A 27,997-nucleotide genomic window follows, 5' to 3' on the forward strand; every position below is an offset into this window, starting at 1 on the left:
AGTCATTGGGTACTAAATCTGGACTGTACGGTGGATGACTCTTCAATTCGACGTTTTGACCACTCATATTCACTTGTTCGAGCCAAAACGTGACAGCTCGCGTTGTCATTATGATTCTGCGCGATTTCTTTTTTCAGAAACTCCGTAACAGGTGGAAAAATGTTCGTGTACTACTCAAAATTGACAGTGTTTCGTTGACTCGATGGTACAATTGCCACATTTCCGATTATTACGAAAAAACAAGCGACCATTTGATTCGAAGTGCTTCGAGTAGGAACAAGTTTTGTGGATTTAGTTTATTTTGGAAGATCTTAATTTTCGACTTCTGCTCAGTTTCGTGTTCATAAGCATATATCCAAATCTTTTGAACATTTCTTTTTACCAATTGATATAAGCCTCTCTCTAAGTGATTGTCAAATTATTAAGTACTCAACGGGAACAATTTTTTTATAGCCAAATATTCATGTAAAATCAAAAGTATGCAAGTGAAACTAATGTGCAAACGTGTCTCTATCTCTCTGTATGTTACATTACGATCTCGTATTATCAGTTTTTGCACAACATCGCTGTTTTTTCACACAACAACTGATTTTGTATTGTATTCAAAAATACTAGTTTTTTGGACGAGGTCTAATTATATTAGTAAACAATCTCCTTAAGTAATTATAATTTATCATACGATCTCGAAACAATAGATTCACCATGAAATAAATTTTCTTATAACTATATATTATTATTGTAATATAGGCATCACCTATATGGAAATATTGGAAATGAGGTCAATAATTCTCCTAACGGGCTGATTTCGACCCTACATCGTGGAAGACACGTAATGCACTGTTGGTGAGGACAAAACCAATTTACCAGTTCACATCTCCGTGTCAGGATGAAAAGTGAGCTTGACGTTATATTAACATATATAGATTGTGTGAAAATTCATCAGCGATGTCGAATTCTGTTCATCAGAACATGCCATACGTATACTTTGAATACGATATAGGTACCTAACTTTTGAATCTATTTGTTCCCTCCATTCAATCGGAACTTGTTTTATCAATCAATTATTTGAGCATTGAATCTTACTGGGAACATTTACTTCATATTCTGAAATTTTCTAGCTAAATATTGGAATATTTATATACTGGGATTAACATGAGTAGTTCGCTTTAGTCAATTGTGCCTGCAGGTCATTCAGGCCTTTCAGAAAAGTAGGTTGATATGCATTCTGAGACATAGTTTCGGAGATACAAGTTGATTCATGAACATTGGTTTAAATTTCTGATATCCATTACTTGCAAATCGGATGTCTGATTTTGTTGTGTTGTGTGTTTGTTCACTTCATATAACCCTTCAAAACGTTTATGTTTATTTTAATACTTTTAGGGCTGCAGCTTTCCGCTATCACGTCGGGATCACCACTTTGGCGAGACGTTCATGAGCCAAGTTACGAGGTGCGCCATCTCCCAGGGGTTTTGTGTTTCGTCCCGAGATCGCTGGTGGACTCATCGGTTAGCCATTCCAGCGATCTCTACCTAAAACACACCTTCTCATACCATCGTGGAGAAGTGACTCTGTTGTAACGCGACAACTCCTTTAAATCCGCCGGGGCCGATGTAGTGTGGCGCTTATAGCCATAGCACCATCTGTGAGCAGACAGAGTCACTACATACTCCCCCCAGTGCCGACGACCTACCAGAGGAGGAGGTACGCAGGTGCACTTAGGGGATAGAGAGCGCAAGCGAGCTATGAAGGCGGAAATGCATGGCTCAGCGTGCCATTGGCACTATAGTGTCTGATGAACACGCAAGTAGCCGTAACGTTGATTGGGGCAGTGAGTTGCCTCCGGAAAATTTCATGAAAAGGATATGGTGCTGTAACTGTAGCCGTGGTGGCCATTTTGCTTTGTTTTCCATCGATAATGGAATACTTTCCTCTTTTCATTGAAATAAACACCCATTCATTCCTTATAAAATATGATTTTATAATATCAAAATGAAACCTCTTATTGAAAAACTCTTATCATTCAATTATGAAGTGTAAAACTTGTTTTAGTCATGATTAACTACGGTTATAACGACGTTCAATATTTGTAAAGAACCATAGCATTATATTAACAGATGATATGATGTATGTTGTTAAGGCTTACACAGGAAAAAGAAGAATTCCTGTGTGTTTCAACTCTTTGCTTAGTCGCACCATGCTCTCACCTCTATCGAGTGCTTCCATAATTCAGTTTTCATAAGTTATGAGTTTTATTACAATTACAGCTCTATTCGAAGTTTGTGTTCTCTCGCTTAAGAAAGCATATTAAAAAAGATAAAATCGTTATCGTATTTTCCTTCATCCACAATCAACATTATACAGTCCTTCAAACAAGAATTAAGCAACAGTTTTGGTACTTCCAGTCAGAAGAAACAACATTTTGGTACTTCGAGTCAAATAAAATCAAACACTTCGTTGGGAAAAATGCTTTTTACTAAAAATTGTCAACAGGTTTCTATCAAGAAAGTGAATAGAGCTTAGAATTGATCCATTACAGCTAGTGGGTTAGTGGAATGCTAATGCAGTGGTTCAAGCTTCTGTTTGTGACCGATAATTTCCCAGGTTTGATCGATCAGAGAAGAAATTTCACTCGGAACTAACGATCCATCATTTCCCTGTGGGTAAGCAATTTATGCCTCAGGTGACGAAAAGACACACTAAAGAAGCACACACAGAACCAATTAGTTTTCCTGAACCGGATATCTCAAAGCCGCCTAAAATAGTCGAATACAATTTCTCCTTCATACAAAGTTTATGAATGGTTTTCCAATAAGAGGTTTCATTTTGCTATTTAAAAAAAATATATTTTAAGAGAAATCATTGGATGTTTATTTCATTGTAAAGAGGAAGGTATGCCATTAACGATGAAAAACGATATCAGTCAAAGCCAAAAGCCACACAGACCATGGTTGGAGCATCATATTCTTCTCATGAATTTTCCATTCCCAATTGGCACATTTGCGGCAATATGTCGATAAATTTACAAATTAAATCTTCAATCGATTGTGGAGGATTGGCATAGACCTTACGATGAATCGACAAGTCTGTGTTTTCGTCGAAACTACGAACTAAAGCAGCAATATTCTCAATTATTCTTGACCGACACACACGGTTTCGATTCTTCACCAACTTTTCCCAACTGATGAAATTTTTCCATCAGTTTCACTATTGTTGATTCAGAAGGTGCTTCACGACCACCCAAAAGTGCTTTGACTGCAATATTTTCACCATCTTTGTGGTAAATGTTAGTAATTTCAATTCATTGCTGTATCTTTCCATTTTTAGTAATGGTGTATTCTTTACTTGTCAAATGTGAAAAAATGACAGATACTTAGACAGCTGACTATTCAGAATGAATATTGATTTTGAGTTGAAAAACTAGTTCGTTCTCGTTGATGAATACATTATACAGGATGGTCCAAATTGGATGTTTTATATAGGTCATGTAGGATCTCTGGAAGTGTGAGATGTGTGTCCGTGAAGTTAGCACCCACTTTTTCGAAAATCAAGATTTTTTTTTTACATTCGTTAGTAACTCGTTAGTAACTATTTGTAACACAAAATTTTTGTTTGTACTTCAAGGATACTGGTAGGAAAACATCGCATTTCGCTGGGGTGCTAACTTCACGTTTTTTTTTCCGATTTTTTGCAAAAAAAAACAAATACAATATCGTTTCTGCTCTCGAAAAAATTGGACAGGGATTAAATAGTCTCATGGAAAAGTATAAGTGCATGACATGCTCTCACGAAAAGATGTTTGCACGGATATATGAAACCATTTAATTGACTGAATCTGCTCATACAAACTTTAAATGTATGTTTCTGGGATCGCTGCAAGGACACTATAATTGCCTGATATATTCTAATGAAGTATTATTGGAAACTATATTCAGCAGTCATCTCTTTATCAACACAAATGAAGCATTTGAATATAATGTAATGTATAACAAATTCTTATTTTGAGAATACACTTTTATTTAAATCATATGGGAGTTTTTATTCATAGGATATTTTATAGTCAATATTTGGAAGCAAGTTTCGGCTAAATGAAATCTACCACATAAAAATATATAATTCATTAAGTGAAATACTTATCACGTATAGGGATATCCGCGTATTACATTCTTTCGTGTACCTGCTAAATCTTCCAATGAAATGACTGATAAAAATAATATATCAACCGAATATAAGATATATTGTGTTGAAAATAATGAACTTACTGCTTTTTTCAATATGCATTAAACAGGAATTATGTGTATGTAAATTCTATAATTGAAGTAACTTCGAGTACGATATCAGATTTCCTCTAGAAAAGAAAATTTTGGTGTAGAAGATAGTTACTCTCGAAACAAAAAAAATCGAGAACTGTTAAGAATATGGGTGCATAATATCCATATAAGGCGTAGTATTTTCGAATTACAAATATTTACTAACGAAGAACTATTTGGAGAAAAAAAAAATGTTATTTTCTGAGGATATAGGTGATAACTTTGCTTTTAGGGGTTGTAATTTTCCCATTATAATTAGGTTAGGTTACAAACAAAATTTTTTGTGTAACAAACAGTTACTAGTATAACTTTCAAACTGATTTTTTTTTGAGAAACATCAGAAAATCGAAAAAAATCGTGAAGTAAACATCCCAACGAAATGCGATGTTTTTCTACCAGTATCCTTGAGGTACAAATGGAAATTTTTGTCTTACAATTAGTTACTAACGAGTTACTAACGAATGCAAAAAAAAATTCTAATTTTCGCAAAAGTGGGTGCTTACTTCGCATTTTAGGAGAATTTTTTTCATTAAAGGTTGGGTTACAAACGAAAATTTTTGTATTACACACTACTAACGATGGACTTTCTAATTAAATTTTTTTTTTGGAAAAATCGAAAAAAAAGAAAAAAAAAACGTGAAGTTAGCACTCCAGCGGAATGCGATGTTTTCTACCAGTATCCTTGAGGTACAAACGAAAATTTTTGTGTTACAAATAGTTACTAACCAGTTACTAACGAATGCAAAAAAAAATTCTTAATTTTCGAAAAAGTGGGTGCTAACTTCGCATTTTAGGAGTGACATTTTTTCATTATAGGTTGGGTTACAAACGGAAATTTTTGTGTTACAAACAGTTACTAACGATAGATTTCCAAACTAAATTATTTTTTTTTGGAAAGATTAAAAAAATCGAAAAAAAACGTGAAGTTAGCATTCCAGCGGAATGCGATGTTTTTCTACCAGTATCCTTGAGGTTGGGCTGAATGATGATGATGATGATGATCCTTGAGGTACAAACGAAAATTTTTGTGTTACAAAAAGTTACTAACGAGTTACTGACGAATGCAAAAAAAATTCTTGATTTTCGAAAAAGTGGGTGCTAACATCACGGACACGTGAGATGCGACATTCGAGCTCCTTCGTCGAGAAATTGAACCTAATATCGTCGGTTGAATAGATACATTGAGGACGACAGAAAAACCTGAAAAGTACACGAGAAGTTAATGAAATGTATGAGAAACACTCATGAACACCTTTATTATATTATGACTGTTGGAACTATCACATGTCTCGAAAGTTTTGGCATTAAATCCTCATATAATTTAAAAAAAAACATGGTTTTACGGAAAATTTTCACAAGAGATTTAATTCACTCAATTTGAAATAACTGCTGTTGATAAAACAATAAATAAAATCTCTTGTGAAAATTTTCAGTTAAATTCAAAATTCACTCATGTTATCTTGTATGTTACCCTCGATGTTATCCTCACATATTAGGTGTACAACTTTGCTTCCGCCGTTTGGCAATAGATGGCTGTAGCGGTAAGTGGTAGTCGAAATAAATAGAAAGTAGATGTCATAAAATAACCTTAGGTATTAGTAATCATAACTCCATCAAAATATTAATCGATTTATGTCTGCGTCATAAAGTTATTCTCGATTAAACATATCAGCTTACGAGCCAAATTTTCGTCATTTACGGAAGGTTTTAATTCTATTCTCTAATATAAAGAAATCGTCGGCTGAGGCTCATCGAATGCTCTCAAATACCTATGATGAGGCCACTATTAGTGAAAGAACGTGCCGAGAGTTATTTCAAGAACGGTGATTTTGACTTCGAAGAACAGCATAGCGGTGGAAGAGAGAAAGTTTTCGAAGATGCAGAATGGAGATATTACTTGATCAAGACTCGTGTCAAACGCAACAAGAATTGGCAGTGACCATCTCTTCCGGCCTTATGAAGAAGTAAAATATTGGATTGATTCATGACTCGCTTCAAGAGATGACCAGATTTTTAACACGGGATTCGTACGATGCCCGAAAGATGGGTGAATGTAGTGGTCAGCGATGGACAATACTTTGAATCATAAATGTATAACCCGTTTTTTAGAATAAAGCCTCGAATTTCGGAAAAAAAAACGGCGGAAACAAGGTTGTACACCTATTTAATATGTTCATAAAGAAACTTACCTTTACTCTGTTGGAGTTTTTGTAGATAAAATGATGATTTCCGTTTAATCATTTAATACTTCATTAATATTTTGAATCATTTAAATGCACCAAGAATTTGAAAGATACAATAACTCAATGAAAATGAGTAAATATCAATTTTCGTTCGTACGTGTATCAGTTCCTTTCATTTCTCGAATAAAAGCTCAAAAATATATTTCTATTTCTGAACTCTGGTAGTTCAGTTAAAAATATAAATTTTATTCGACTCTATTTCCATTATTATTTCATGAACGATTATGTATACGAAATACCGAGTTGTGGGGGAGCATTCAAATTGAAGAACCGCTTGCAAGAATCCCCCTGGTAATTGTGAAATATCTTCGTTTACTTTGCCCGCCGATCTAAAGACAGAAAAGCACGGAGGGTAAGTTTGCTCAAATCTCTTGATATATAGGGGACTTGACATTGACTAACGCAGGTAATTAATCTTGAATTACGCGTAAGCAGGTCTTTCCTGGTTTTATCGCTTCCTTCTCTTCTCTACATGCCTTTACCGTCGAATTTCTACTTTCCACTGATAAAACGGTCATTTTAAAAGTTATTATTTTGCCTTGGGCACACACCCGTTAATCAAACAGGTATATCCGGCTGAATTTATGGCATGATCAATTTTGTCGGAGATTTTCCTAAATGATTAATCGGGAGTTGAAGGCTCACACTTTGCTCCCGAGAAAGGTTCTTTGGCATTCCAGGATATACAGGGCGTTTCTTATATGTGAACATTGTAAACCGTAAGTTTGAATTCTCAATGTATTCGGTCGTCCCCTGATGGCAATTCATTATCAGATGGAATTGAAACAAAATTTCCACAAATTTGTGGAAACTATTTTTGTTTTTATTTCATTTCATAATTTTGAAGACGTGTAGACGTCTTCAAAAGAGTGACCACTTTTTTAATGGGATTGTAATGGTTACTTTAAAACCATAAGAGTAAGAAGGTCGGCCAATTGGAGAAAAAGTTGCATGCATAGAAGCTTCGTCAAGCAGTTCAAACAAATCGAGATACACAGGGCCGGTTTTTGAGATATCATGAGGAAAGTAAATTCTGTAATTTTGATTTTTTCTCACTTTATTTCAGATGTTATCAAAAAATGTTACAGGAATTTTTTATTCAACAGTAAATTATCCTCAATTTGAAGTAATCAGATTTCGTATTCAACGTTTCGTACTCTCTGGGCCACCCTCAACCTCAATTTTTTCAATACGGACCTGCATATTTCATGACACTTTTCGAAATAACTTTTAACGCTGAATTCAACGATATGTCATACAATGTCATTCAAAGTGGATTTTCAGGTGATTTTGACCCTTATCCAAATTTCTTGGTGAGTATGTAAGAATAAACAAGTCTATCAACGATATCAATGTTCTGACCCAAATTCAATTGAATCCAGAAAAAAAATCTAGAACAGTGGCCAGTGAATGCAATTTATCAAAAACTGCTGTTAATAAAATAGTCAAGAGCCGCGAATACAATGATTCAAAATTTGAATACCAAGCCTTGCAAAAATTATATCGTAATGATCTCAAAATAAAGTTCGATTCTGTAATTTGTTTCAATGGAACAAATGACAAATCCAACAATAGTGATTCCTCGCGAGAAGATTGAGAATGTATAGGAAGTTATTCAAGGACACGAAATAAGCAAATGTATAAGAAGTATGGGTTCCAGAACCGTAAATTACAAAATGGTGGACATTTCGAACACTTACTTCATTAATTTTCATTTACTTTAGAATAATTATTTGATATTTTTTTCATCGAATGATAGTTTCGTTCAATTATTATGAATTGAAATATGTGAATAATTATTTCTTGTTTTTTGCTTTGATTCAGTGCGCACGGTGACAGTGGGTAATTTTTTTACAAAAACGCCCATGCGTATTTTTCACTTTTTTATTATTTTTCATTGGAAATGTGCATTCTGAAATGATTCTTGATGGTTTTCCATGATGGTAAACTTAAACAGGTATAGGATAAAAGCATGGATAAATGGCAGAAAAAATATTGGACATAAATCCTGAGAACGAAATGTCGTCACTTACAAGTAGTTACAATCAAAATAATTCCCGAATAGATGATTTAATCGCAAAATTTGCAAATTTAGAAGCGAAAATTGATGCAGTTCAAGCGACAAGACGACATTTCCGATCTCGACAAAGTAGTAAGAGTAAATCCACTAGCACTGAACGCGGATGACGTAGAAAATATAATCCGAATAGAAAATATTGTTATGCACATTTTCATTTCGGAAAAAGGTGCTTCGCGGAAACATGCAAACCACTATGTTCTTGGAAAACACCGGAAAACTTCAATCGGCAGTAGAAAAAGCGGATAGCACTGCTGCTGCAAAAAATCCCGTCAATTCCGCTTATTTATAAGAGATGAAAAACAGGTTGGCAATTCGTAGTAGAAAGTGGTGCTGACGTTTCCATAATTCCTGCAAGTGAATCGCAAACACGAGTTGAGTCTGAGTTCAAATTATATACAGCAAATGGAATAAAAATTCCAACATTTGGAACAAAAATAAGGTCACTAAGTTTGGGACTTTGAAGGCAATTTCAATGGCCTTTTGTTATAGCAGAAATAAGCAGAGCCATAATTGGAGCTGATTTTCTTTACCATTTCATTTTATTGATCGACAAACGTGGTAAAAATTAATGGATGGACTGCAAAACGCCATGGGTAATATTGCTGCTTTAGACCACCAAAATATAATCCAAACAGTGAGTAATATTGGTGAATTCGCTGACATTCTTAAGGTCGATTAATATTATCCGACACGTATCGTTTCAGACACCAAGCGAATCGATTGTCGGAACGGAGAACGCGTTCGTATACTCATTCAAGAAGCGTTTCAGTTTGGTTCAGACATTGGATAAATTGAGGTGCGAATGTTGAAACTTTCACATAAAAAACTATGTGCTATTGCATTATTACTGGATGGAGATGAAACAAGAGAAAAGTCAGTAAGAAGATTTAGTGTACACCCAATTTTCAAAAACAGAACCATCTTGTTTCAATTTGTCGGCAATTGCCCTCCAAACATTTTCCTTTTCATTGGTATCATGATACAATATGTGATGTAGAATTTAGATTATATAGAATTTCCTGCTCAAGCACTAAAAATATTAATTTTTCGGAATCCATTACCAACGAAAATTACGTCTTCCAGAACTAAGCGCAACTGTCTGCTAATTATCATTATCCGTTCAGACACGTTGATAAAGACTCCGCCCATACGACATCAGACAAAATATTCTCTCGAGGAATACTGAACGGAACGGATGGCGAATGACACGATCGGTGACGGACAATGTTAATTACTTCATATGAAACGCATCCAATGATGAGTTTATTGATATATCATCTTAAGGCATATAATAATCTTTATTCCAAGAATTCCATCGATAATATTCTTCATTTCAAGAATAGCATTAATTATTACTTTTTGAATGAAAAGTCCCTAGAATTTCCCTATTTTCCTCTACATCCCTAAAATCATAATTTTTCCCTAGATCTGGGGAAAAATCCCCAGACTTGAAATCACTGCCAATAAAATGTTTGCAAGTGATCTTGTCTTTCATCTGAGGATAAATATGTCAACATAGGAGTCCCCCAGGGATGTAGTCTGGGATCTTTCAGTTTATGATGTATATCAATGATCTAGACCTCTTGCTGCGGAAATCTTGGTTCGAGTATTGAGCGAACTCAATTAACTTTCAAATCTGTGCAGCGCTAGTGCACCCAAAATAAATTACATCTGAACGTCTCTAAAACTGTTTGCGCGATGTTTAGAACAATTCAGTCTAAGTTCGAATATTCTCGGGCAATAACTCTGAATAATACCCAGAAAAAATTTTTATCGTCAACGAAATTCCTGGCAATTTTGTTAGATTGTCATCTTAAATGAAATAATCAAGTGAATCAGACGAATCAGCTCAGCAAAAAGCTCAATAGTGCTTTTTACATTATAAAGGTATTGTCTCGGAGAGTGGACAGGAAACCATTAAAAATATTTTACCATGCTAATTTTGTTTCACTTCTGAGATACGGGCTTGTAATTTGGGGTGGAAGCAGCAATTTGAATAAATTACTTATCAAATATACCTTGAAAGCAATACTTGAGTTAAGATATAGAGAGTCATGTAGAGGTCATTTTAGACACAATTTCCAGGACTACACGTTTTAGAACTCTAATATTTTGAAGACCAATTGAATATAAACAGTACAAGACGTAGAGTTCTGTACCACTTTCCAAGGCATTCCTTAACACTTACTGAACGAAACGCATAAGATTGAATTATATACTACAATACTACCTAAGAATTTAATTGATTTATCTGATATAAAAAATTTCAAATTGAAATAATAATAATAATATGGTTTATTCTGTAAGCTACAGGGTATAAACATATAATCACAGAGGCGTGAGCCTGTACGTGACTTCTAAATAAACAAAATATAATACAGTAGCCGGTATTCAAATAATTCCACAAATCAAAATCAATATCTAACAACATATTTGAACTAAAAGATATAAAAATCAACAAAAACTTAATAGTACATCATCCACAGTACTGATCACTGATGAGTGCAAATCTTTTTATTTACATACAATATATCACTAACACAAGTTCATTCCTTACTGCATGTCACGTCAATATACATATTTACATGGAGGAAGGTTGCCTTCGGTAAGTAAGTTATCCATTTATCTCCTTCAGTAAAATTCATTGAAAATGGTGTGAATTATTGGGGATTTATTATCGAATTGAAATATTTTCTGCCCTTATCAATTACCCAATTTTTCAATTTTTTTCTCTTTTTAATAAGTTCTCCGATATTTTTCAGGTCCTTTGGAACAGCGGCATAAATTCTTGGGGCTAGGTAGGCAAAGCATCTCTCATACAACTTATTGTAGATATTGAACCATATTCTATTAAATTTTTGACTATTTTCTGTTTTTATTTTTGTGTATTACATTGATTATGGAAATAAAGTTTGTTTTGTTCTGTTCTCAACATGCGTAGTTTTTTTCCGGTTTTCGATACTCATGGGGGGGGGGGGGGGTAATTACTCCCAGTACACCCTCCGTAAATCCACCCTTGATAATGAACGACAACATGACTTTCCGCACATATCCAATCGAAAAAGAAATCGAAGCAGTATCTTGACGAAATCTCGAAGGGATTTAGATTCGGTTATCTTTGCCGCGAACATGCTAGCTACACGTCAAGTGGATTCCAAATGAAATTTATTAGATCTTATAGGATTCTTTTGCCGCATCTCCCCTCGACCGAATAAAACTTCTGACATAAAAGTTTTCCAATACTACACTATATCATGATTTTTCCGAGAGAAGGAGCGTTAGTTTGGAGTTTGCCTTTCAGGTCTCAAAGTTAGTTATTTTATGTTCCCAAAATGCATTTCGGGACTGCATTGAAGTTTGAAATCTCTCGTGATATAGCGATATATATGTACAGAGGAACTGAATCAATATTTCCGATATGAAAGAATTGTGATGGGTCGGGAAGGTGAGGTAAAGTATAAAATGAGAAATTATTATTACTTAAAAATATTTAATATTTCAACAACACAATGATCACTTTATATGATTAAACTCAGAGTTGTTTATAAAATATACAGATTTATGAAAGACTTACTCGTACAGAGGGATGGTTGGATAATATAAATTTTCAACTTTTATAGTTTTCCAGGAAAACGAATGAAATAGTCAACTATGGGAGAAATATAAGTTCACACAATAAATTAAACACTTTTTGAGTCATAATAACATTGGGGATTGTTTTGAGTTATCTAAACAAATTAAGTTTTTTGGCATAGATCAAGAGTTCATCATAATATTACCTTGCATATTTATATGTATGCATGATAAGACTACTATGATAACTTGAGGTGTAATAGCAAGCATAGCATCGGCGTAGCCTACGAGGGCTCTAGAGAAATTACAGAATATAAAGCTGAGACATCGACCTGGAATTTCGGTTAATAGTTAAAAGTATAACGGTATGTGACCTATTTCTCTTTAATATTCATCGCGTAGATTTCCTTAAATTAAATTAAATTAACCTCATATGTAAAGGGTGCTTTTTTAGGGCTATAGAACTTTAAATTGCAATAAAACAACGATGGATTATTCGATTGACATGAATTTTATTTATCCGCAAGATAATCTTGTGGCATTACATTTTAAATATGATTTTTGGCATATGACCGCCACGGCTGGCTCGGATGTAGTCCAATCTGGACGTCCAATTTTCGATGACTTTTTCCAACATTTGTGGCCGTATATCGGCAAAAACACGGCGAATGTTGTCTTCCAAATGGTCAAGGGTTTGTGGCTTATCCGCACAGACCAATGACATTACATAGCCTCACAGAAAGTAGTCTAGCGGTGTTGAATCACAAGATCTTGGAGGCCAATTCACAGGTCCAAAACGTGAAATTAGGCGGTCACCAAACCTGTCTTTCAATAAATCGATTGTGGCATGAGCTATGTGACATGTTGCGCCGTCTTGTTGGGACCACAGCTCCTGGACATTATGGTTGTTCAATTCAGGAATGAAAAAGTTAGTAATCATGGCTCTATACCGATCACCATTGACTGTAACGTTCTGGCCATCATCGTTTTTGAAGAAGTACGGACCAATGATCCAGCCCATAAAGCGCACCAAACAGTCAGTTTTTCTGGATGTAACGGTGTTTCGACATACACTTGAGGATAAGCTTCACTCCAAATGCTGCAGTTTTGTTTGTAGACGTAGCCATTCAACCAGAAGTGCGCTTCATCGCTAAACAAAATTCGCTTATGAAAATCGGGACACGTATTCCGCACAGAACCATTATTTTAGAAATAAAATTGCACTATTTGCAAGCTTTGTTCAGGCGTGAGTCTATTCATGATAATATAATATAATAATAAGTTTATTTGCAATAAAAGATGTACATTTTTCACAAAATTAATATGACGTTACAAACGTGCAAACAAATATAAACAACCCCACTAAAACCGCAGCTGTGTGTGGGGTACTCCCAATTCATATGCACTACATGAATTATCTCCGTACACTGAAAACATGTGAGAGTTTTAAACAGATTTATATCAGCATCGAGCAATTGGAAAATCAGTTATTCGAAATCAATCCATGAACTACTTCTCTGCCTATAGTGAGTAGATATCTCCTGAAAATCTTTCTGATTAAGGCTTCACTATTTATTGTACTTATATATGTTCGGTACGCTTCAGGTAAGTAATTGAATATTCTATTTCCAAGGTACGTGTAATTGCGCTGTCCAATAGCTTTTCTAGTTTTTTTGACCTGAACATCACCTGCTACTTTATGTCTAGTTCCATACTCGTGATCGATTTTTCGCAGACTATGCCTGTTCCTATAAACATTAACTATTATATCATGCACGTATAATTGCCGAATGTCAAGAACTTGACTTTCTCCGAAAACAAGGTCCGACGAATAATCATATTTCCTGTTATACATAATCTTTAGGATTCTTCTCTGTAGCACTTCCATCTTCGTCAGGTGTGTATCCAGTATACCACCCCAACTCAGTATACCATATTGTAGACGGGATTGTACAAGTGCGTAATACACAATTTTGAGATGTGTTATATCCAGAATTGATCTCAGGTACCTGAATTTGTACAACATATATCTCAAAGTCTTCGACACCTGGCAAATGTGAACGTCCCATCTTAAGTGGCTGTCTATGGTGACACCCAGATACTTTATGTTATCTGTTCTTGTTATTTCCATAGTGACACCATGGTTATTAATTGTCAGCCTGTTGTACTCTGGTAACTGGTTTTCGTAGCTTGAAAATGGTATGAAATGGGTTTTGTTGAAGTTGATTGTTAGCAATCTGTGATCAAACCAGTCTTTTATTTTGCCAATCTCATGTTCGACAATGAGTTTCAGATCAGCCCAGCTGTCTGCACTGAATAGTATGGCCGTATCGTCGGCGAAACCAAACATTGAACCTTTGAAATGCATTCTCAGCACACCATCCATATAAATGAGAAATAACAAGGGTCCGATCACCGTGCCTTGCGGAATACCATACACCACCTCAGCTTCTGAGCTGTAAGAACCATTGATTTTCACAACTTGTGTCCTGCCTTTCAAGTAGCTTTCGAAGAGTTGATGGGCATTTCCACGTATTCCATAATCATGCAAGGTCTCCAGCAATTGTTTATGGTCCACAGTGTCGAAGGCCCTTGCCAGATCCAGGAACACACACATTGCCGGTCGGCTCTGGTCTACATGGCCGTATATTTCACCCGTGAGGGCAGCTATCGCATCATTCGTTGACATCCCGCTTCTGAACCCAAACTGATTTCTCGAAATCAAGTCGTGCTTCTCCACGTATGATACAAGCCTGGTTTTAAGCGCCTTCTCAAAAATTTTTGACATATTTGTCACGAGTGAAATCGGCCTGTAATTTTCGATCATTTCCTGATTACCACTTTTAAATATAGGAGTAACAATCGACTTCTTGAATACTTGTGGACACTGGCCCGTTTGAAATATACCATTCACCAAGAATGTCAACAGCGGAGCAATCTCCCGTGCTACTTCTTTCAGGTCTTCTGCTTGTATACCATCTATGCCTACGGATTTCTTACTCTTCAGGGAATTTATTATAATGATTATTTCCTCGTCATCCACCGGTGTCAAAAAAAATGAGTTCCCACTGCGAATTTTTTCTGGAATTTCAGTTGGTGGTTTTTTTATTTTCTCTGCATACTGTCGGCCAATATTCGCAAAGAACCTATTGAACAAGTCAGCTTTGAGTATATCATCCTTTATTCTTGTACCATCTTCACACAAAACATCCTTCATAGGCAATCTCCTCTCCGGCGTGTTCATACCCTTTACAGTTTCCCATAGTTGTTTCGAGCTGTTTCGACTATTCTTTATTTCATCTTGATAGAAGTCCCGCTTGGCAATTTTTATTAGTTTATTTATGAGCGATCTATAATCCAGGTATCTTTGTTTCTTCCAGTTGTTCTGTGGATCTTCTTTGTACTCCCTATGTAGTGCGTTTTTCTTACTTATCGATTTAACCAGTCCTGCTGTTATCCATTTCTTCCTTTTATTCTCGCTCTTCCGAATTTTCATAGTTATCGTGCTCTGTGCGATCACACGACTGAGTGTCTCAGTCAGATAGTAGGCCTGTTTATCAGCAGTATCTAAACTATAGTAAAATGACCAATCATGCATTCTGAGGCTCTCTCTCACCGATTCATATTTTATGCAAGTTCTAGTGCCACCCCGATGTGTCCTCTCTTCAGTATTTTTACAAGGAATTCCCAACATAGTACTCTTATGATCAGTTATGCTCGTATCGAAGACTCCAGAAAAACATTCATCATGTCTGTGTAAATTTTTCATTCTCAAAAATATATGGTCGATGCATGATCTTGACTCGCCCTGTTCTCTAGTATTTTCGTTGACCATAGAGAAATAGCCATGCTCGCTCATTGTGTTCAGATAACACGAAACCAGTTCATTTTCCTTATTAGTATCTATATTCATATCGCCAATAATAACGTGATAATCGGAACTAATATTGTTTACTTGTTTCAAGTAATGTTCAAGATGTACAACAAATTCATCTTCTCTCGATGAAGGAGATCTATATAGCGCCGTCACCATAGTTGATTTATTCCCAAACTTGACTTCTGCCTGTACGGCCCGACTCTCGGCAATCTGGACTAGGGCGTGTTTGCAATAAATGTCCTCCTTCAAATAAACGATTACCCCGTCATTCCTATTGAAATCACCTTCATTATACAACATTCGATATCCCTGTATGCTAAACCTTTCACGGTAATCCATTCCCTGGAATGTTTCTGTTAGCACAATCACATCAAACTGGGTGTCCAGTTGATCTAGGAATATCATGATTTCATCAAAATTTTTAGCAATGCTTCGTATATTTTGGTGAAATACTTTCAGAAAGTTTTGATTCATCCGCTTTTCATTCATGATCTTATTCAACTCCATTATGTTGCACAACTCGATCGTGTTTACCGGTTCATAATTGCAGTCTCTCACCAATTCCAGCATTTAAAACTTGATCTTTGCCAATTTTTCCCCAAAAAACAACAAAAATATTCCCAAAAAGTGACAAAAAAAAAAAAAAAACCTTAGCTCTGCTTCCTACGAACCAATCAGAAAAACAAAAAAACAAAAATTAATGAAATAACTAGTTCTCACCCCTATATTCTAGTTCTTGTGGTCTGATCGGGTTCTCGGCTTTCTGATAATATCCAACTGTGCCGGCTTTTCTGCTCGATCGATCTTAATATTTACTGGTGAAATATTTGGGGTTCCACTGTCCTCTTGCTGATCAGACAACACTGGATCTGCCCTTGACAGCCTATACGCTGGTAACGGGGTTGAGGGTGCACTGTTTGGCTTGTCTTTAGGGGTTTCTTCTACCTCGAGTTCTTCAATTCCATACAGAGTTCCATCCACTAAAAGTTTGTTTCCCCTAATGACGCACTTTGTGTGATTTCCTTCCTGCTTGATCCTCAAAAGATGTTTTCTCAGTATATTATTTTCCCTTCTTTGGACAGCAGTCAGGTCGTGCGCTATTGCAATTTTTTTTCCGCGCAGCTTATGGCAATTGTTTAGGACTTCCCTTTTTTTGGGATATGAATTGAGCTCAACCTTTATTGGACAACCTACTGCCCTTCCCAGTGGGTATACGTCTCCGATATCACTTTCCTTTAACTGAACACCAATCAACACACTCAGGTCATCACACACGCTTTGTGGTGTTATTTCATCCTCCTTTTTATTCAGCCCAAAAATCAAAATATTCTTCTTATTTTGCTTTCTCTTAAGGCCCTCAACTTCCTCTCTGAGTTCACAGTTCTCTCTTTCCAACAACAGTAACCGCTTTCTCATCTCTTCAAATTTCAGCAGAATTCGAGCCAAACTGAGAATTGCCAAACCAAACTGAGAATAAATCACTTGACAGCTGTTGAATCGGTCACCATCTTGAACAGTAATGCCAACTCAAAGTTATATACCTCGAAAAAAAAACACCCTATACAAGCATTCATAAAGCTAATAGAGAAGTGACGTCAAGTTTAGCACATTTCAGAAAACATGGTTCATATAGTCATCTTCAAGTATACAGTTCCAAATCTAAGAACAATTTTCTTATTTTTGTTTTAACAGATTATGATTTTCTACAAATTCAGAGTAATTGGCAATTTATTAAATATATAAGACGTATCTTCTTCAGTCAAACTAAGTCGATCTTCAAGCTAATGTATGTTAATCGATCTGGTTTCATATCTGGTGTTTAAATCTTTGTTATTTCGAAATTTGCTATTGTTTTTTACTAGGAATATCGAGCACTCCTATAGAATAAAGAGTAAAGACCATATGCAGTAAAAATACTTTTCTCTCTAAAAAGTCCTCTGCATGACTGACATTCATCCTATTTATGATTCTCAGTAACTACCTTTTTTGGACAACAAAAATGCTTGCTACAATTGTTTCTATATATATATTATCAAAAAACCCAATTACCATGAAAATGGTGTAGGGTGCAATATTACATTATAAAAGAATATTTCAATAATTTAAGAAATAAATAAAAAAAATTCAATTCTTCATTGTTGGATTTCTCCCCCATGTACGAATTTGGTCCATGCTCTTTTATCCACAGCCATATCTCTTGCTTCTCTCCATGTTCGTCCTCTCTCATTAATTATTTCGGTGATGGTGTTGTTCCATGTTTGCTCTGGTCTTCCTCTTTTCTTCCTCTTTTGGATTTTGGCCTCCCATATTTGCTTCGCAGGCCTCTGGTTGTTCATTCTATTTAAATGTCCCCACCAGCTGAGTTGTCTTCTCTCTACAAAATCCTGTAATGGCTCTATCTCCAGATCTTGACATATTGACTCGTTCCTTATTTTATTCAATCTTGTCACTCCCTTCACTCTTTTGAGGTATTTCATTTCTACTGCTTTGATTCTACTTTTCTGTCTCCTATTCAATGCCCATGACTCGCAGGAAAAGGTCAATGTCGGTCTATAAACTGCCTTATACCTATACTTTTATCTTGGTGCCTTGGGAAATTTCCTTCTTACTTATGAAACTGCTATTCATGATGTGGTATAGTTTTATTGTACTTTCTATCCTGCGATTGATTTCTATGTCTTGTTTCCCGTCCTCACTCAATTCCACTCCCAAGTATCTAAAGGTCTTTACCTGTTCTATGCTTGTCCCATCCAACCTTATTTTTATTTCTTCAGGGTCTCCTATCACCATAACTTTCGTTTTGTTCCTATTTATTTCCATCCCGAACTCCCTAATCACTGCATCCCAGATCTCCATGTTTCTCTGTAGATCCTTCTTTTGTCCTGTAATCACCATGATGTCATCCACAAAAGCACACTCTGATATTTCCACCATCTTCATATTTTTGTATCCAACTTGAAATTTCTTGGTTCTTTTCGTACATTCCTTTAGTATTTCATCCATAAATATTAGGAACAACAGCGGACTCAAACTTCCACCTTGTCTTAATCCTGCCTTCGTACAGAATACCTGTGATGTTCTATTCAGGCTTATCACTCGATTTTTATTCAACCTGTATATATTTTCTATTATTTTCATCAATTTTCCCGTTATTCCTCTCTTTTCAATTATTTCCCACAACTTCTTTCTTTTTACCTTATCGAAGGCTTTCACCAGGTCTATGAAGCCTACATATAGTTTTTTGTTCTCTTCTCTTGCTTTTTCACATAGTATCTTCATGGTAAATATATGATCTTGAATGCTTCTTCCTTTTCTAAAGCCGCTCTGTGTTTCTTCTAGTGTTGTCTCTATTTTCTCTCTTATCTTTTTGTCCAATATTTTTTCGTAAATTTTCATAGCCGTACTCAATAAAGTTATACCCCTATAATTACTACAATCCTGTTTGTCACCTTTTTTGTATATCGGAACTATCAATGCTGTTTGCCAATCTTCTGGGATCGTCTCTTCCTTCCATACCGTTTCAAAGATCCTCAACAATATTTCCAATCCATTCTGTCCCAAGTTCTTAATCATTTCCGATGTTATTCCGTCACATCCAGGCGCTTTTCCATTCTTCAATGTTTTTATCGCCTGCTTTAGCTCTTCCAATGTTATTCTTTCATCTTCCTTAACTTCTACATTTTCCGGTTTTTCGTTTGGATCTTTTCCTTCGTTCTGTCCATCATCCAATAGTTCTTGAAAATATTCTCTCCATCTCTCCATAATTTCCTTATCAGCTGTCAACAAACTTCCATTTTTACCTCTTATTTTCCCACATTCGTTTCTTCCTTCGGTTCTTTTTGATTTAAGAGTTCTGTAGAAGAGTTTTTGATTTGTCTGAAAGCTGTTCTCCATTTTTTCCCCAAACTCTTTCCACTTTTCCTTCTTCAGCGATATTATAAGGGTTTTGACACTCTTTCTCTGTTTTTTATATTTTTCATAATTATCTTCCACAAACTGCTTTTGTCGATTCTATAACTACACTCTTAAATTTGTTCCATAAGCTTTCCAGTGTAGGTTCATTTTTCTGGTCCCTTTCAAATCTTCTTTCCGTTTCTACCCTGTACAGTTCTGCTACTTCCCTGTTTGATAGTCTATAGGCTCTAAGGCATTCGTGCTCTATTTTCTTCTCCTTGTTTTCATTCTTTTTACTGTTCGTATCCACTTTAATCTTGGTTATAACCACGTAGTGATCACTTCCGATTTCTGGCCCTCTTCTCACTCTGGTATCAAGAATACTTGACCTTTGTTCTCTCTGCACTAGAACATAATCTATTATTGATTTTTCTCCACGACTGCTAACCTCCCTTGTGTATCTATGAATGTCCTTGTGTTCAAATAGTGTATTTGTTATTATCATATTATTGAGTAAACAAAAACTCAGTAGTCACTCACCATTATTATTCCTTATCGTTTCTCCAAATGGTCCCATAACCTCCTCATACATCCTGTCTCTTCTACCTATTCTACCATTTAGATCACCCAATATAATCACCTTTCCCTTTGCTTCTTCGGTGATCGTTGTTAGATCCTCCCAAAATTTCTCCTTGTTTCCGGTGATGTCATCTTCATTTGGACCATATACCACTATTATTGTTTTCATTTTATTATTTATATCTTTAATTTCCACCGATAGCATCCGCTCTGACCAATTTCTCCACCCATATACACTTTCAGATATTCTCCTACTTAATAGACATCCTACTCCCGATTTTGCCCTCATGGTTTTCTCCACTCCACTGTAGATTTATAGATGATTATTTTTTGTTCTTATGGATCCTTCCCCTTTTTTCTTCGTTTCTGTTATTGCCAACAATTCCAGTCCCATATCCTCAAATTCGGCCTCCAGTTCATATTCCTTTCCTTGTAGGCTCCTCACATTCCAAGTTGCTATCTTCCATACTGTCTCAGATTTCAATGTCCTCGATTTACCATTCTCTTGTCCTATTTCACGCTTTGTCCTATCATCCATTTTGGTCCTTGAGAGAGAGGTATTTTCTAGTTTTTTGGCTTTGATTTTTCTATTTTTCCAATTGTTTCTACTTCCCAAAATATCAGTCACATCAGACAGATCCGAAAATGGCATGGTATAGCATTCAAGTATCTTGCAGTTATTGTAATTGCACAGCCAATCTTATTTAGTTTACTAAAAATAATTTCTACAGGGTGATTTACTGCGATGGCCTATTAGACGTTTATTTTGAACTGAAAATTGTCGTGTTGGGGTTTGAGACAATAATCTCTCACCCCCTAAATTATTTTCAGATCTCTACAACTTCCGGTTATACCGGAAACAATCTACTACTTATTATTTCATTATTATTTCAAATGGCACATCCAGTGTATTTATTCATTATTAAATAGCTTTTTTGACGACAATTTCAGGACTATGCCATACCTTGGGTAAAAAATAACGGTTTATGAGTTAATGGGATTCTTATGATAAAAATGGTGGTGACAAGGACTCACATTTCTTTAAATATTATTGCAGAATTTTTTTTTATTTTCGATTATGCAAATAGGTAGTATTATGAGACTATTTGCGTTTATTTACTGTTTGTGAAATTTAATGCAGGCTGAGGAGATGCTTCACGACCAGTTTTAATTTTTTGCCACCTTCTTTTGTTTTTGAGTTACGAGCGAAAATTGGAGAAATGGCGATATAAAAAAAATCATATCTCCGCTAACACTGATGATAGAAATCTGAAATTATAACATTATAGGTGCATGCACTTTTTTACGTTGATCCAGTGGCGAGTTAATTTTTGTAACAGGGTTTTTAATTATGAAGCTATGACCCAAAGTTTTGTTTTTTCAAATGTGAACACTAGATCGATATCGCCATTTTTCCAATTTTCGCATATAACTCGAAAAGAAAAAGAAGGTGGCCAAAAATGAATACTAACTACTCTTGTTAGGTTTTCAGAAAAAGAGAACGAGAATGGGGTATCAGATTTTGATCTCCTCTGGTTTAATAGTTGTAGTGCTGAAACATCAAAATTTGATAACCCTGTAGTTAGGTGCATTACTGGACTCCTCCTTTTCTCACACTGAATTTTCAAGTTTTTTTCTTTGTGAAATTATTTGTATTGATCTCGTATTGCGGGAATGAAGTCAATTATTATTATTTTCATTAAATGTTTTTTCTGGATAAGGAAATGGTAAGGAATAAAACAATTGCATAATTTTAACAGGAACGTACGTTTATTTTGCGTAAATACAAGCTAGCGTACGGATTCTCGCCGACTGTTTGAAAGGTTGACGAACATTTATTCTTTAATCAAATTTCACAATGAAAACAGAATTGTAGTAATTAGATTGTATCATACCCATTCAAATATTATTTTCATTTAAAACCGTTATCGGTTATGGAATTTCTCACTCGAATCATTCAAGGGTAGAATACAATCTTCACACGATGATGAATGTGTGTATTTTTTACTAGACCTAAGAATCAAAGATCAAAGTATTCACATACAGAATTATACTACATGTAGAGATTTATTAAAATGGAAAATAATAATGAATATCCTATAAAATTTTATCACCACTTCCGAGGAATACAAAATCGAAATCCTTACAAAAATGTTCAATTCAATTGAAAATAGATCTCTGAGAGATCTTTTCTTGTCATACCTAGCAATCCTTATTTACAAACTGAGAATTTAAATTTATCCACTTGATCTAGAATAATAGTATTTTTTCAACATGAAACACATATCCCTCATTGAATTAAATATGAAAATCTTACATTAATAATGTATAAATTCAACTGTGAAATATATTTGAATTTGGAAACTAAATCTATAACAAATGTCAGAGTAAGGACTACTCAAATTGAAATTTATCCTTTCTCCCACCTGTTTCATTGATTTTATTCATTTTTTGTGGATTGGGCCATGTCGGCGAGGGAGTACAACTAAATACAACAAGTAGGTCTGGGAATTCTCGCTCTTATCGATAATTGTCCGAAAAGTCCAAATTGCATCTAAATAAATCTAATAAAATCTCGAATTTGAAGCATAATTAAAATTTATAGATATGTTCATGTGTTCAAATAATTTTGATTTCTGACGAAAAATTACCTAAATTTCTAAGCAACTTCATTTTTGAAATATAACAATAATTTTATATTTCAAATACATATAAAATTAAGTCATCTTCATCATTTGTGAATATCACCATATCTTTTGTTCCATTTTGGATGAATTAGAACTCAAAATTACATCTAAAAAATAATGACATTTTCTAAAAGGTATTTTCATAGTACCGATTGCCTAAAGTTTCGAAATTATTTACTTATTCGCTATAAACCCACATAGGTTTTGAAATTGAATTCATTCCATTCAATTAATTCTTCAAATATTGACGAACTTGATAATAAAGACATTCAGAACAACTGAGATATTTTTCTATTCTGATTATCTACATCATTTGGACTTTCTTTACTTATCAGAGTTGTGTATATTCCCATGACCTGAAACACGACATCAACATGAAATAATGTCACATATAGGTTGACAGCACATTTTTTCTATATATGGATAGTTCCGACTAATAATTTCGCCATTTATCACAAATATTTACATACAAATAACCATATTCACATTTTCCTTGAATGATTTTTATTGCAATTGTTCGATCTTTGGTATAACAACATAATGCATTATTTACACGTGATTATAATATCAAAAATCACTCAGAAAAAAAAATTATAGCACCTAATTCCGAAGAACAACGATGAAGAAATGAAAACATATTTTCAATATACATTTTATCCTTATAACAAAATAAGCAAGGTCAAATAATGATTCATATAAGTATTTCTTCCTTCCATTGTTCACTAAACCCCTTCGATAATTAAAAATATTTTCAACTTTTCAATCGCTAAAAATTATTTGTTGGAACCGTCCATATCGATTTAGAGCTGGATTAAAGATGAGCCTACACAATTCCACTCAAAACTGATTGCTGGGCATTCAGACTGTAAAAATTCATTTCCTCGATCCTTCGAATAACAATCAGGAGTTTTACAAATTGAGCGGCTCTTTCTTCAAAACAAATGCAGCGGAATAGATAGAAGCAAAATAAACTAGCGATCGAAATATAATATATTATACAATAAAGAATCAAAAACATCAACATCATATACGCATTCAGCAGGTAAAAAATTTTTATATAAACTAATCAATATATTACTCTGAAGATTACAATCTAATCACTTGTATATCCGAAGACGATTGATGCTCTTCATGATGCAAACAGTTTTGGCTACGATCTTGAGGACAGCCGTTATCACAAAAAAATCTTTTCAATTGTCCCGTTTTATCATACTTAAAAAAATTGCACTATAACTTGACATTTTGATGGTTCCTTTTAACAATTTCACTTCGTTTGCGAAGTGAGATTTGTTGAATCTCTTTGGATATACAAGTGTTAATATCTAAACTACCGTCTCCGGAAGAACAGATTCTGACAGGTTCTTACAGTTACACGTCATTCGCACTTGGCCCGCACACAAAAAATTGCCTTTTGCACATCTAATTAGTAAATGTAATGAATCAATTAACAAAGCATGCAGCTGTACAAAATGCTTCTTTAAACACTAAATTATCTATACATTTTTCTTAATTTCAATTCTACAACATTCACTCACCCTAAAGTATGGCGTAGAAATATAGAGAATGCTTCGAAAAGGAATGCCGTAAGTAGGCGACTTGTTGAAACGATGCGTTCATGTAACTAATCAAAAAAAAAAAAAAAAAATTGGAACTGTAGAAATTCATCCTGTACAGTTACAGTAGAAAATTTCATCTTCTGAACTGGGAACATGTTTATCGAAACGGCTCTAATCACGATCGAATGATCACTTAAAAACTACAAGGCGAGCCACGGGAATCTGAAATTTTTGACAAAAATAAATGGCATGAAGGATTCAAAGTAACATATGGTTCTTGCTGAACGCTTTCAAGGTCATCCCTTAAAAGATATGCGCTGTTCAACAGCTACTTGCCATAATTAATTAATTCTCGAGAAGAAATAACTGACAATTATTCAAAAACGGCAGACTCCCGAAGATCGCCCTGTAGTGTGAACTCATGAGCATTCAAATTTCATTTGAACTGATCAAAATCTAGATGGTGTTATTTACGATTGAAACGAACGCATCGAGTATCGCCATTTACTGTATCGGAAATGCGAAGGTTGTACACAAAATATTGTTTACTGTGTTATCGTTGCATCTTATTGAAAAAAGTAAGTTTTCATTCAAGGTCACTTTCTCAAAAAATATAATTAACTATTTTATAATACTCTGTTATCATCAGTTTCTCCTCGAATTCATTTTTGTTCGATCTCCTATTTTTTTGATTTCTTTTTTACAAACAGTGACATTTAGCCTAAATTCCGGCGATGTGCGCCTGCACAGTCTTCAGTTAATACTTTGACACATTCGTACACACTAATTCTAGTAACATGACTAAGATCCATCTCTTTCGTCGTTTCAGCATACGAGAAAAATGTTTTCGATTTCGAAACGAACAACTTGATCAGCAGGTTGTCCTTGTAACTGACTCGTTTGGAAATCTCAATTTTGGTATCGTACATATATTACAGATTTTGTTTGGAATTAATGAAAAATTGAGCAGAAAAATGAGGTATATTTGTTGTATTTATGCTTGGAAAAATATACATTGACAGTTACAAGGATTTTTGAATCTATCTTCGGAACATTTTTCTCCTATTCATCGAACAACCGACGAAAGAGGATATAAATTTTACATCTAATGTAATAAATGCTATTTAGGTGTGGTTTTTGGCCTTTTGGTAGCCAGAGATGTTGATCACAGGTAGAACATCACTGAGGAAGAACCTCGAAACATGGGCTCCAAGAGTTCACACCTTTCGTATTTTTAGGTTCATAATAATTATGCTATGAGAAATGAATATTTAGGATAAGATTATCGAGAAAAAGATGTATTCTTGAAAATTATTCCAGAATCAGCACTGCTATCAAAGGGGGCAAATTCAAACACTAATTTGAAACAGAAAAACTAATATAAAAAGTTAGCCTTCAATCAGACGCATTTTTGAGTTTATAAATATAGTTATACCAATATATCTGTTATTTCAACACACTTCGGTGTAAAGAGCTGTAAAAGTTACTTTTGAAAAGCGAAGTTACAAATTTTAAGTTACTCTCCTAGATGCTGAATTAGATACTTCTTCTTCTCTTTTTAAAATTTTTTTAACATTTGAAGTACGAGATGGGGTATCTCGAATGAGACTTTTCAGTATCTGAGATTTTTAAGTTACAGCTCTTTTTGAAAAGTATCTGAAAGTCCTTTTTTGTCAAAACTAGAAGAAACTGAAATACATTAACTCATGCTTCAAAGTATCTAACTCAATTTTAATTGTAATTAATATAAATTTTTCTGACAGAACTGAATTTCAATAATATAGATGAAATAATTGATAATATTCAATGAAATTTGATTTTCTTTTTATATATTTTGTAATTATTTTCTTGAATACATTTAATTCATTTGAGTCAATTTTCTGGTCATAAATAATATATTTCAACAAAAACTATAGGACAATGGAAAAAATTGAAAGATAAAGTAATAATATTTCTTTATTGAGAAGAAATTTCTAGTTACTGAAGTACTGCAAGTGTTTGGCGTTTTTAACTTTTCAAATATGTCTGAGAATGTTGACTCAAATGAAATTGAATCACTAATTTTGTTTTTTTGGCAATTATTGAACTCAGCTTTTCACATAACCAGGTGGAGTGAATTTTGAAATACATATTTATAGAGCATACTTGTTAAATATTTTATCATTGTACCTGATAAAATATGGCGCAGTTAGAATAACAGTTATATTTTATGGAGAAAAGTGAGTATTTCTCCAATGAGAAATTTCAAATTAAAAATTACTGTTCGAATTTTACTTACTTTACGGCACTTTTCTTCGTAGAAATCTTATCATTATCGAAGACGTACTCCCATTTATGTACATTCTTCAGTAATGAAATGAATTGAGAATTGAATAATTTCGGTATAGACAACGAAATGAATTGCTTTTAGAAAGTAGACTAGATTCTATAGATTTCAAATTAATATTTATCAGTATGTTGTTGTTACACCACACTGTTGCTGAAGTTTGACAGAACTCGAATCATTCAAGAAAAATTGGAATCAAGTCATTTCATGTTCTTTTTGAATTAAAACAAAATTATTTGAATATTATAACGATTGTTCAGCCAACACATTACATTTCTACTAATCAGTCGAATGGAAGTCATAGCGTTGACGAAAAAATTGTTGTTTATTTTAAAATATTTTCGATTTTTTATTGTCAACAGAATAATTTCAGATATGAATGAGAATTAGAAAAACTTTGCCCCCAGATTGAATGTTTGTCATCTCTCGACTTATTTTCGATATTATTATATTATACTGGCTAATTGTTTTAATCCCTCGATATCTTGATTCTAAATAAAACTTTTCTCACAGCACATATTATGATACACTATTGGTAACTGGCAGTGATGCAGATGACACGGCAAAGCGAGACCAGAGCCTCATCGACAAGGTCCTTAGGCGTGCCTCTTCATGTGCAGAGCTAGATGATCGCTTCGGCTGAAGCAACGATCGCAGTGGCGACACTTGAAGGGTTTAGCTCCGGTGTGCTTGCGATAATGGCGGGTGAGTTCATCCGATCTGGCGAATCTCCATTCGCAGCCCTCCCACGAACACTTGTAGGGTTTTTCTCCTAGAAAAAAAGTACGTAATTAGTTGCGAGAATGAACTGTTCGAATATAAAAGTATTGAATTTAAATAGGTCATTCATGATGAAGGTTTGCTTGATATAA

At 34.5% G+C, this 27,997-nt stretch overlaps 2 protein-coding genes across 3 annotated transcripts in view; both read right to left on the reverse strand.

Moving 5' to 3' along the window:
• Nucleotides 1–18,215: 18,215 nt before the first annotated feature.
• Nucleotides 18,216–18,560, reverse strand: LOC123673375. Its single transcript, XM_045607861.1, has one exon. It carries the CDS (start codon nt 18,558–18,560, stop codon nt 18,216–18,218), a length of 345 nt encoding a protein of 114 aa, XP_045463817.1.
• A 4,766-nt stretch (nt 18,561–23,326) lies between these two features.
• LOC123672955 (Krueppel-like factor 6) overlaps nt 23,327–27,997 on the reverse strand; it is a 522,109-nt gene continuing 517,438 nt past the window's right edge. For both annotated transcript variants that reach the window (XM_045607324.1, XM_045607325.1), the window contains one exon: nt 23,327–27,897. In XM_045607324.1, the coding sequence (XP_045463280.1) occupies nt 27,722–27,897 (176 nt within the window). In that variant the 3' untranslated portion in view covers nt 23,327–27,721. The remainder of the gene's footprint in view (nt 27,898–27,997) is intronic.

Source organism: Harmonia axyridis, chromosome 2 (assembly GCF_914767665.1).
Source record: "Harmonia axyridis chromosome 2, icHarAxyr1.1, whole genome shotgun sequence".
Taxonomy (NCBI): Eukaryota; Metazoa; Arthropoda; class Insecta; order Coleoptera; family Coccinellidae; genus Harmonia; species Harmonia axyridis.

Coding starts and splice junctions, on each gene's coding strand:
- LOC123673375 (XM_045607861.1), bottom strand. CDS start 18,560: ATGAAATACCTCAAAAGAGTGAAGGGAGTGACAAGATTGAATAAAATA.